General features: G+C 43.0%; 1 protein-coding gene across 4 annotated transcripts in view; it reads right to left on the reverse strand.

Annotated features, from left to right (window-relative positions):
* KALRN (kalirin, RhoGEF kinase) overlaps positions 1-12,359 on the reverse strand; it is a 643,785-nt gene that overhangs the window by 491,217 nt on the left and 140,209 nt on the right. For all 4 annotated transcript variants that reach the window (XM_011950775.1, XM_011950777.1, XM_011950776.1 and 1 more), the window contains exon 3: positions 9,784-9,898. In XM_011950775.1, coding sequence (XP_011806165.1) covers positions 9,784-9,898 — 115 coding nt within the window. The remainder of the gene's footprint in view (positions 1-9,783; positions 9,899-12,359) is intronic.

Consider the following 12,359-nt stretch of genomic DNA (forward strand, 5'->3'; position numbering starts at 1 on the left):
ACCCGGGAGGCGGAGCTTGCAGTGAGCTGAGATCCGGCCACAGCACTCCAGCCTGGGCGACAGAGCGAGACTCCATCTCCAAAAAAAAAAAAAAAAAAATATTTTTTCTGCACTTATTTTCTCCAGTAAAAGAAATATCCTTCTAATTTAAAAATACAGGCCAAAACTTTGTCACACTGTTAGGCACATATATTCACTCATTATGTATATAGAACCTATGGCTGTAACTGCTATCACTATTGGTTCTAATCCTAAACTTAAGCATAACCGTAACCCTAACTTTGAAAACGCAGTGCTAGGGACAATAAAGGACAAGTGACAAAACAAGGTCCCTACTTTCAAGCAAGGGAAGGAAGAGCAACTGCCACTGGTTGTCAGCCCCTTCTGTGAGCTAAATAATGGGCTAGGTACTTCACACGTCTTATCTCATCGAATCCTCACTACCATTGTGTTTGGTAATATCTTTATGCCTGTTTTATAGGTAAGAAAATTTTTAGCAAGCATGCACATTTCACCTCCCAGAAAGGGGGATTCTGGGGTTTATTCTTCCTAGGCTGGAATACCCTGCATAATTTCCAGGTGTCAGCATTTTCCCTGGAGCCCATTCTTTCTCTGTTATCGTTCCACTCCCACCAAGACAATGCTGATGCCCAAAGTCCCTTCTGAGAGTACACATGGAATATGCATGTGAAGGAGACTCACCACCCTCACTTACTAGGAATTCTTTTGTCCAGTGCTGGGTGGGTCCTTGATTTATCGCTAAGGCACTTACTGGTTCCTGGAATAACCAGGGCTGCTTCTCATAGTTACTTCATGACCAAGTGGTTTCCGCCTCTGATTGCTCCAGTTATTGTTCTCCAGGGAATCACAAATGTGTCTCTCTGCATTTGAAGCATGATAGCCAGCTCTTCCCCATTCCCAACAACCTGTCCCTGAGCCCCCGTAGCCCCTTAGCCCCACATGGACTGTGCAGGCCCCACAGACCTGCCAAGTCCTACAATGGTGGCATGGCCATGGAAATGAACGAGCCTCAGAATGTGCATTAACTGAGCACTAATTCCAGAATTGTACTTCTGACAACACAGCAATGCCAATATAGAAACAGACAGGCAGGTGGGTGAAGGAAACATCTCAGACTCAAGGAAAATGAACAAGATGATCATCGCTAGAATATGATAGAGACTACCCCACCAATGTAGGCATTAAGTTCGGGGTCCCTGCTACTGATAGTCTTTTATTAATCTCTTTAAATAGTTCCTATGGTCTTAAGTGCTTTTGTTTTCTCCCTACATCTCTTGGTATAATTTGGTAACTAAATCATGGTTGACTATCACCCACAGATGAGCATAAATGACAGTTAACTCATCTAAAACTGAACACAAACACCTAGGGGAAGAACTGTGAAAGACCGCCTGCCCACCACCCTCACCACCCCCGTTGTCCTGCAAATCCACAGCCACCATGGTTGCCTTGGCCAGCAGAAGCCCAAGACTGAGGCAATTGCTACCTGTATTTCTCACCTGCAGCAACCTTCACACTTAGGTTCCCAAGAGAAGCTTCAGGAAAGCAAGTTTGAAGCATAGTGGTCCCTGCCCACCATTGTTAGATCCCTTTCCTACCGCCCTCTTTCATTGCCCCTCTGTTCCAAATCCAGTCTTAGCCCATCCTTCAGAGTTCACCTTCTTACTCTCCCCAAATCGTCCTCTCACTCTGCCACCACTGCCACTTCCTTCACTTTGGCCTCCTCATCTCTTCACTGGATAAAAGCTTAGGCTCTGATGCTAGACCATCTGGCTCCAGATCATACTGGCTGTGTGCCAGTAGGCAAGTACTTCATCTCTCTGAGTCTCAGTTTCCTCATATGTTAAAGGGAATAATGATAATTTCCATCTCAGTGTTGTGAGAATTAAGTTAACGCATGTAAAATACTTATGACAATGCCTAGAATTGATTAATAAATGCTAGTTGTTATTATTACTATCTTTAACCCACATTATTGCAACTGTTTCCCCATTTCCTAGCCTTCTCTTCCATTCCATCTTCCACTCAGTTGCCAGAGTGAATCTTCTAAAATGCAATTTTAATTGTCATTCTCCTGCTGAAAAGCTCTTCAATGGCTTTTTTATTGCCTATTAGTAAAACTTTTTGAACTGGACCCATGGAATTCTATATGCCTCTCTGCCCTATCTTCTGCCATTCTCCCAAAAGACTATGTGTTTCTACATCTTGAGTTTCCGGAACTTAACCTGACACCCTTTCACTTCCTTTGCCCACCCCCAGCGTTCCTCTGAGCCCTTCCCTCTGCCTGGCCCACTCCTATCCCTCTGTGCTTTTAGCAAAATTCTCTCAGGGCTTCTGAATCCTGCTCACGTCCCTTTTGAAGTCTCCCCACCCCCAGTCAACAGTGATGCTATATGTTCCACATACTGGGAGGCCAGAGCACTGGGTTCAACCCTCTATTTCGTCACTTAACTCAGGGTGCTACCCTACAACTGTGCACATGCCAGACTTCCCCAGACGATAGAAAGAGATGCAAACTAATGTTTGTGGAATCTACTGTGTGCCTGGCACTATGTAAGGACTGTATATACTTATCTAACTTAATACCAATAATGAATAAATTGAAAAGAATTTTACTTTTTCTTCGATATTGATATAAATTATGATATTTATTCTAAAGTACTGAGAAAAGTAATTATTATTAATTTTCCTTATTTCAGTTAACTAAGAGAAACTTCTCAAGAGACACTTTAGCATTGCATTAATCTATTAATAATTTGGTTTGGAGTTCTCAGAGTCAAAACCTTAGGTTCTTTTTCACTCTAAATTGTGTTTAAAGATTCATCCATGTTGTTGCATATCACAATAGTTCAAAAATGCTAGTCACGGAAAACTACATAATGTACAATACCATTCTTATACAGCTCAAAAACAAGAAAGCTAAATAATATATTGTTTATGAAAATATGTGCTGAACTCTACCTCTCAAAAAGCAAAAGAAGGATAAACATAAAACCCAGGATAGTGTTATTTTGGGGGGAAGTAGGGGAGTCAGAATGGGGAGGAGCCCTAGGTAGCATTGAGGATAGAGGTGATGTTCTGCTTCTCAAATTGGAGGGTAGGCTCTCAAGTGCTCACTTTATTATTGTGCTTCATAACCTTTATATACATTACATCTAGTCCCTCATATGTAGCAAACATTGCTATCTATGTATGTTCATATATTTTTTGTTGCCATTATTATCATTATTACTATTACTGACCTCCTTTAGGGGAAAGACTAACAATTACGAGCATCTGGGTGCTAGAGAGAGACTGCTAGATAATTCCTCACAACACCCTTATGAGATAGACATTGTTTTCCCAAAATAAAAATTAGAATATTAAACTCAGAAATGGTGAATAGCATGCTCAAAGTCTCCCTCTATGCCAAATATCTTCCATTTGCACCTTGAATCCATTCTGTATCTTCTCTCCACTCCCCAGTGCCCTGGGAAGCTGACCTACATGGACTACACCAATGGGCTCCCCTGTCATCTGGCTTCTCAGTACATTCAGCCAACGATGACAGGAGGTGAGACAATGGGAAGAGAGTGGGGTCAAGGTACCAATTCCCCCGCTCCCTGTCATGGAGTCACCATGAGTTGGTGGCATCTTCCACTGAAGGCCACAGTTCCTGTCAGGCAGCCTCTCACAAACCTCTCCTCTCTCTTAGAAGTGGTCATGTTTCCCCTCCATGCTGTTTCCAGGCCTGCAATGCCTGAGGGATCCAAACCTTGCTGGTTTCCCTGTTCCCTGCCCACAGCCTTACAAACTGTCTCTTCATTAAAGTCTTCCCAAATTACCCAGGTTGAGGGGGCATATGTTTCCTGGCTGCAGAAAGGTAAAGCTGGGATCCAAAACTCAGCATCTTCCATCTAGACTAAGATGCCTCTTCATCCTTTGCTGCAAAAGCTGATATGACTCTAAGGAAGGTTATTACTAACAATTGCAGTTACTACTGTGGCTTTATGGTAGAAAGCTATTTGCTCTTCAGGGCTGGGGTTACACACAGCCAACAATAGGGACACCTAACTGGTATTGCTGGAAATGTGTGTAAAAAGTATCTTGTTTATACATAGAAATTACAAACTGTTTATACATAGGGTTTAAATTTAAAATAGATAAAGAAATTAACAATGATCTTTAAAAGGTGTAAGTTTTAGGGAAATGTAAACAATGTGACCTAAATGTTCTCACTGGTCCTATTATCTGGCCCTTCCATCACCCGATCCCTCCCTTTCCTCCCCACATCCTCCTTTTATTGATGATCCCAGATAAAGAGCAAGGTGCCAACAACACATCTCAACAGGCCCTTCCAACGGAACATGTTTGATGACAGTAGTTTGGATAGTTCAGACTCTCTCATGCAGAAAATAGAGAGAGGAAACCCTTGCAGTTTTTACCCCTCTTCTTTCAACTGTCTTCCTGGTTCTCTCTGCTTATGCCTATTTTCTGGTGATGCTGCACAAAGACAGTGCAAGCCATAAGCCCAGCTTATCTTTTGCTGAAATCTGTAGAACAAGAGCAAATGTTATCAAATAATAAGCCACAAGTAAAGGCACCTTGATTTGATTGACAATGCAGAATAACTCATCCTAATTTCTTGTCATCTTTCCGCACCAATATAATAACCGCATTTCTTGGCAGAACACTCAGTATCTCAGTGGCACTGCTAAGAGCAGATTAAGTGTCAGATACATCAACTGGTGCCCTTAGGAGTCACAGAAAGTCATGACAAAGCCGGCTAACAGTGATGATGAAGAGGAATTCAATGCAATAAAAGTAACCCAGGATTTCCTTACGAGATGTAGTACTTAGAAATTCCTATTTCAAGCATTTCGTCAACTCCCAATAATCACAGTGGGTAGATTATCCACACTGTGGGCTAGGCCTGGACAGTTGTTTACTCTCAGACTGGATTTTCCTTTTGTTTTGTTTTCTTTTTTTTTTATTATTATACTTTAAGTTCTAGGGTACACATGCACAACGTGCAGGTTTGCTACATATGTATACATGTGCCATGTTGGTGTGCTGCACCCATTAACTCATCGTTTACATTAGGTATATCTCCTAATGCTATCCCTCCCCGCTCCCCCTACCCCATGACAGGCCCCAGCGTGTGATGTTCCCCACTCTGTGTCCAAGTGTTCCCATTGTTCAATTCCCAGCTATGAGTAAGAACATGCGGTGTTTGGTTTTCTGTCCTTGCAATAGTTTGCTCAGAATGATGGTTTCTGGCTTCATCCATGTACCTACAAAGGACATGAACTCATCCTTTTTTATGGCTGCATAGCATTCCATGGTGTATATGTGCCACATTTTCTTAATCCAGTCTATCACTGATGGACATATGGGTTGGTTCCAAGTCTTTGCTGTTGTGAATAGTGCCGCAGTAAACATCCAACATATAAAGACACATACATGTGTCTTCATAACAGCATGATTTATAATTCAGGCTGGATTTTCTATCCCGTCTCTATCCTGTCTCTCAATTTCTAGGGACATTCATCAGCTGATTATATCTGAGTATTTTCTTTCCACTCCTTTCACGTACAAGTAACTGTAAGCAGATAGCAGACCAGGACAAAAAAATGATAGATAAATGTAGGTGGATGACAGTAAAGATAACATGAGAACTCATGATGATAGGAATCATCCAGAACTTGTCTCATAGTAGACACTCAGTAAGTATTTGTCGAACTGAGTGGATGGAGGTATTGAAAAGTTGAATTAGAAGACTTTTAAGGTTTCTTCCCACCCTGTTACTTATGACTCCTCAGAATAAGATGATGGAAAACCTGAGTGACCTAGGAGATAGATGTCCAAACTCATCAGGAGCAAGACAGACAAGTTAAAATGAAGGGACTCATCTCAGGCCAAGATGGATGCTGAATGAATAAGTCAAGACTAATCCAAGCTGTTACACCCCAACAGGATCCTTGGTCCTGGGTAATGCCCCAAAATTTCCACCCAGAGTCCGAGGGGACTAAAAAGAAGTTCTCTTAGGATTTATGGTATAGACAAAATGTTAAGCGAAATCCCAGACCTTAATTTACTTAGGAAGTCTGAGAGTACTTGGATGCATATTGGTGGGGGTGGTAAGACTCTGTTCTGAGGCCCTGGATTTTATGATGTATTGTTGTTTCCAATATCACAGAAACCTAGAATTCAGGGCAGGAAAGATTCTTAAAAGTCATCTAAGCCCACCTCCAACCCAGTAGAGGAACTTTTTCTACAGCATCCCCAACAGAGGGTCATCTGGTCTTCAGCGACAGGAAGTTCACTTTCTCCAGAGGCAGCAGCATTGTTGCTAGACAGCTTCCATGTGGGCAGGTTCTTTCCCCTGATTCTAATGTCTACCCATTAATGCAACAGAGGCCATGCCTGTTCCCTCACTTCTGGGGCAGCTCTCCTGAAGTTAGGAATTGCGTTTTGTTTTGTTTTTTTTTTTCTTCATCTTCATGCCTGCCAGCAAATATCCCTCATTCCTTCAACTGTGGAGACATGGATTGTGGGTGCCTTAATGTGCTGCTTCCTTGACAGTACTCTAACTGATCTATGTAGTTCTTAAAATGAAGCTGTCCAGATGAATGTTACAGAGTTGAATGCAGTGGTTCAGATATGGCCTGGCCTACAGAGAGGAGAGTGGGACTGTTTCTTCCTATTCATTTCTAAATTATCAACACTATCTGCTTAATCATCTATTCTAAAATGGTCCCCTAAATGGTCATTAAGTTTGCTGGTTCCTTAAATTCCAGGACCCTCTTTCACCACTCACTTGCTCTTATTTGTTTGTCTTCTGTTGGCTGGTTCATCTCCTATGCTACCAATGCACTCCCATCTTGGGCTGCCTTTTACTATTACTGGTTTGGCACTGGGTAGGGAAATACCCAGGTTTTCCCTAAATTTCTCAAAATGTGTGTTCCTGCTCACCACAAATCCTCAATCTACCTGGCATAGAGAAGCTCTAAGTACTTGTTGACTACATAATGAATAAATGCATGAGTAAACAAGTAGCAAATGTTCGTTGGGAGTGGTAGCTCATGCCTGTAATCCCAGCACTTTGGGAGGCTGAGGTGGGTGGATCACTTGAGGTCAGGAGTTCAAGACCAGCCTGGCCAACACGGTGAAACCTCGTCTCTACTAAAAATACAAAAATTAGCCAGTTATGGTGGCGGGCACCTGTAATCCCAGATATTTGGCAGGCCAAGGCACTAGAATCACTTAAACCTGGGAGGCAGAGGTTGCAGTAAGCCAAGATTGCACCACTGTACTCCAGCCTGGGTGATAGAGTGAGACTCAAATCTTAAAAAAAAAAAAAAAAAGCATCAAATGATCAAATGTCACCTACAGGCTTGATCACACCAGCATGTAACAATCCACTTCTAACAAGAGCCTGTCTTTTTAGCATCCTGAATCTGACCCAAATAAATAATTTCTTCTCACCAGTATCATCCACTGAGTCTAACAGGTAATTTTCATTGTTCCCTTTCTCTTCCAAAACCATGGCTGCACAGAAGAAAGTGGCAAATATAATCTGACCTGCTAAGTTAGTGAAGTTTACCCCAAACTTCACTGTCTTTAGAACAATCCTGTTCCATCCAACAGCCATTATGTGTGACATGTGGCCAACAGAATTAGGAAGTGACTGGCGGGCATGACTAGGCGAACTCTGTGGCCTGCCGGGCGCTTACACTCTTCATGAATGCCAGTCCCTCAGGAGGCAGAGCAGCAGGCATCACAGAACAGTTTTTCCCGCTGGCAATAGGACTCTTGCCTGCCCTGTGAAGAGCCTTCCGATTCTCAGGAGCGCAGACTGCAGTGATGTGACCACCCTCTGAGAGGCAGAGAGCTTGCATCTTGTGTGTTCCTTCAGTGATAATGTATTATTCCACCTTTTTCATGGCCTTCCTCTCAGCCCCTCTTGGGTTTTGTTCCCCTTCACCCCAGAGGAAATCTTTTCTTTTTAAATTACTTCCAGTCTGTTTTGTCCCACTGTTTCCTTAACAAGTCAGAATAAAGAAAAGTATTCTTCCAACTCTCTCCCTCTTTATTCTAAAGAAAAGATGAGCATGAATTAGTTGCAGCTATGTGATGAACATGCAGGAAAGAAAAATGTACCCTTTATATCTTCTGGGATCCCAATTTCTTCTGTCTTTAAAAGAACTGAGAGTTCATCACGGGTGCCTGTGAAAACTTCTATTGTAAATTGCTTCAGAAAATTCCTGGTTTTATGCCTGTTAGTCACATATTTAGGAAAAGTGCTTTAAAAAACTGCTTAGCTAAATTGCTAAATTACCTATATCAATCATGAGTTATTTAGTCTACCTCCTTGCTTCTGAGACAGATAAGAGTATTTCTTCTTTACAATGACCCCCAGAAAAAAAATCTTTCATCCTTACATTCATTGTCTCATGCACTCAAAGTTTATAAGATCTTCTTCAGATATGACCCAAATCCCTTTCACTGGAACTTAAGACCTTTTATCTTTTTTCTGTTCCCAGTGGATATCATAAAGAAAAAAAAAAAAAAAAACAGACACTATTCAGCATCTATTTGTTCACAATCTTCTGTCTAAAGTTCTTCAGGGCTCACCATTCCATTCAACATCCTTCCAAGTAGGGGATGCCTGCTCTTAAAATCCTCTTTACTACCTGCCCATCACCTCCCAAGCATCCCTTTACATTCGTCTCTTCTTTAGCTCTCTGAGATGCAGTACTTGCCTCACTCGACATCTGCTTCAAGAACTTAATAACACATTCAAAAATTATCCCAGGTCTTCCAGCAAAGGCAAAGCTGGATCTATAGCTCCTCCCTGTAATTCACTAATTCTTCTATAAAATGCACAGAGACAAGATGAAGGTTTTGAAAGCCCAAGGAACCATTTCTTATTTGCCACAACAAACAGTTCACAGGTTTTGGCCCCACTAAGAGACAGACAGCAGCGCTGTCGCTGCTCAAGAACAAAGATGGCGAGAGAGCACAGGGGCTGACCTCAGGAGGGTTGAGTTCTAGACCAAGCTCTCCCACTGAGCCTTGTGAGCCACACACATCCTCTGCCAGCCCCTTTCCCTAAGCAGGACATGACACGTATCTGCCTAGATTGCTCCTCAGGGCTCTCCCAACTCTCACATCTTGTGGTTCTCTGACCAAGTGAAGGTCTTGTCTCTCCCTTCTCAAAATACATAAACTATGTCCTTGGCATGTCTCCCACACCCACCTCATGGCCAGTGTTACCTAGACCAGTGTTTCTCACACTTTTTAAAATTATCATCCTAGGACCTGAAGAAGCCTTTTTAGATCTTTTTTCCCTAATCACCCTACCCAGTGAAAATTTAATACCACACATATACTGTACATTGGTAGAGTATATATATCTGTGTTTAATACATGGAACAAAATATTTTGCTATCCCCAACAACCAATTTTCACTCTCTTAGGAGGCAGTATCACTCCCACTGAAAATGCATGACCTAAATCAAGTTGAGTGTCTCCTCTAGCTGAGTGATACAGAATTGAGGTCCAGAGTTGCCACTTTCAGCTCCCACCCCATTCACATGAATCCCAGCAGTAACAATGGGAATGAGGCAGACAATGGACAATGGTGTTCCAGGAACAGTTAGAATCCACTGGAAGGGCAGAAACCACTAGGGTCCCTGGCAGAGATGGAGGCTCCTTCCAAAACTGGCATCAGCCCAGCTTCCCTCCCGTTCCCCTGCAGGCCATTCCCCTTCCCCTTACCTTGGCACGCTGGCCAAATACGTCACTAGTTTCCGCAGGTCTTCCTGTCTTATTCTGTCATGATTGCTGCGAGCAGGGAAGGTCAGGATGGGTCCGCCTCGCTTATCACGACCCCCTGCAAGGAGGAGGAAGGGAAGAGTATTTAAGAAAACCAGTCAGAAAGGAAAGCCACAGAGGAAAAAGAAATCTGTCTGAGTGCTGGGTGATCAGACAGAAATAGGGGATCCAGAGAAATCTGGTCACTGTTCAGGACAAGGCCAGGGGGTCGAGATGCAGGTAGCATGTATGACTGTGGGCAAGTCTTTTGGCTTCCCTGGTGCCTCATCTGTAGAAGGCAGATGAAAACAGTACTGTGCACATTACAGGGTTGTTGCAAGAACTGATAAGTTGGCACATGGGGATGTTCTTGGAAAAGTAAAGCTCTCTACAAATGTGAGATGATAATGAAAGTAGTGATAACTGTTCTTACTGAGAAAACAAGCTGGTGGAAAGTGCTATGTTCTTTGGAAATTTAACCTCTAATTTAATTCTCTTTATAGACCTCTGTGAGGTGGGAGTGCTTGTGATTAGCTGACTACTATGGTAAGCAGACCTCAAAGCATCCATCCCAGGATAGCATTACTGGGAGATTCTTAGATTCATAGAAAAAACATTAAGTATTTTCTACAAAGCCAAAAAACCACCCTTGCCTGTCTGCCTGAGGTGCCACCTGTCACTCCTGCTAGAGGAGCACATGAATCTTATCAGAAATCAGAATGCTCAAAGTCTTAATCACTGCAAATGCATATGTACATACTAAGATTACAAGTGTTTTCTAAACATCACATTTAAAATAACTGGAAGGAGTATACCAAAATGACAATTGGTGTTGCTATTAGAAGGCCAGGATTTTGGATCGTTGCTTTTTCTTTCCTCTACTTTCCAAATACCCTATTCACTATTTATTATATGATTTCAAAATGTATTCATTAATGGACACTATGCTTAGGAAGTAGAACCAAGTTTCTCAGGGGCATTAGATAGGAAAAAAGTTAAAGGTAACTATGACCTTACAGGGCACTGGCCATTACACAAAGAAAATCACTGTGTCATGATCACAGACTCCTCACGCCACATCTCAGGTGGCCACCAGATAGACCCCAGAGTAGGACCACAAAGGGATCTAATGAAAGAGAGTGGAGAGGTGTGAACCTCACCAATACTGGAAAACAAGGATCTCTTACACAGAGGGCAGAGTCTCCCAGGGATCCCGCCCAAGTGTGAGTTCATGAACAAGGTTTCCTTCTGGTTAAGGAGTCCAGAAGGCACACAGATAGAGGGGACGCTTGACAAAAAATCAATCCAGAATACCCTTGAGGAGGAAGTAAGGAGGCTGCAGAGAGAAAAGGATTACACAATATCAAGGCCACTGTGAGATCCAGCCCTGATGAAAAAGTGTTTCTGCACCACCACCACTGCCCAGCACCCCAACTCAGGGAAGATTCACACAGATTAACTCAAAGTTGGACATTTCATACCACTAGCCCTGGTTCTTTGAAGTGACAACCACCCTTGTCTTATCTGCCTTGGAAATGGTCCCCATCTCTCCACTGCCTTCCACACGAGGAAAAGGAAGCGAAAAAATTAAATAGAAGGTTTCCCAAAAGCTGGGCGGTACTCCAACACTCTCAACCTTCCCCTCTATCCTTGACCTCACCCCAAGCATTTTCACTCTGGCAGTTTGTTTGTCTGCTTGTTTTACCATAGCTGTTGGTTTTTTCCTGACCTTCCTTGGGCATTTTACAAGTAGAGTCTTGGAACTACAAGGAACCACAGCTCTGACTGGCAAAGGGTGGCTTGGAGGGCTTGCTGACACTGTCCCTCCCAAACTGGAGCCAGGGCTGGCCTTGGAGACATGAGATTCAGGATCATGGCTGGGGAGGTTTTTAGATGGCTGGAAGATAGTCACTTTTTCTTTCCTCTACTTTCCAAACTTCCTATTCACTATTTACTATATGATTTCAAAGCGCATTCACTAAAGGACACTATGCTTAGGAAACAGAACCAAGTTTCTGCTTTTTTTTTTTTTCCTGTCTGACACTCCTGAGAAACTTGGTTCCGCTTCCTAAGCATAGTGTCCATTAATGAATGAGCTTTAAAATCATATCATAAATAGTGAATAGGAAGATTGGAAGGTTCAGATGGCAAGGAAGGAGCGGTGAGAAGAGAAAGCCTGGGGAATTCTAATTCCCCACATCCAGAAGTGTAGATAAGGAGTCAAGAGGAGGCAGCAGGATCAAGCTATGTGGTGTTCAGAAAGAAAGAGACCTTTGAAGATTATAGAAAAAAAGGAGAGGAATGAGCCTAGAGGAAGAGAATCTTTATGCTGGGAAGGGTAGGGACAACAATGGAGCAAGGCCCCAGGGAAGGCACAAGGGGAGGGTCCAGTCCACAGCAGACAGGGCTGTCCCCTTCTTTGAGGCAGGCTGTTGAACTCCGAGAGAGGAGGAAATGGAGATAGGTGATGGAGAGGGAGGAGTCCAGCCTGCCCGAGGGACATGGTTCTTTGGTGGAGAGGGAGGAGTTCAGCTTGCCCT

Source organism: Colobus angolensis, unplaced genomic scaffold (genome assembly GCF_000951035.1).
Source record: "Colobus angolensis palliatus isolate OR3802 unplaced genomic scaffold, Cang.pa_1.0 Scaffold31, whole genome shotgun sequence".
Taxonomy (NCBI): domain Eukaryota; kingdom Metazoa; phylum Chordata; class Mammalia; order Primates; family Cercopithecidae; genus Colobus; species Colobus angolensis.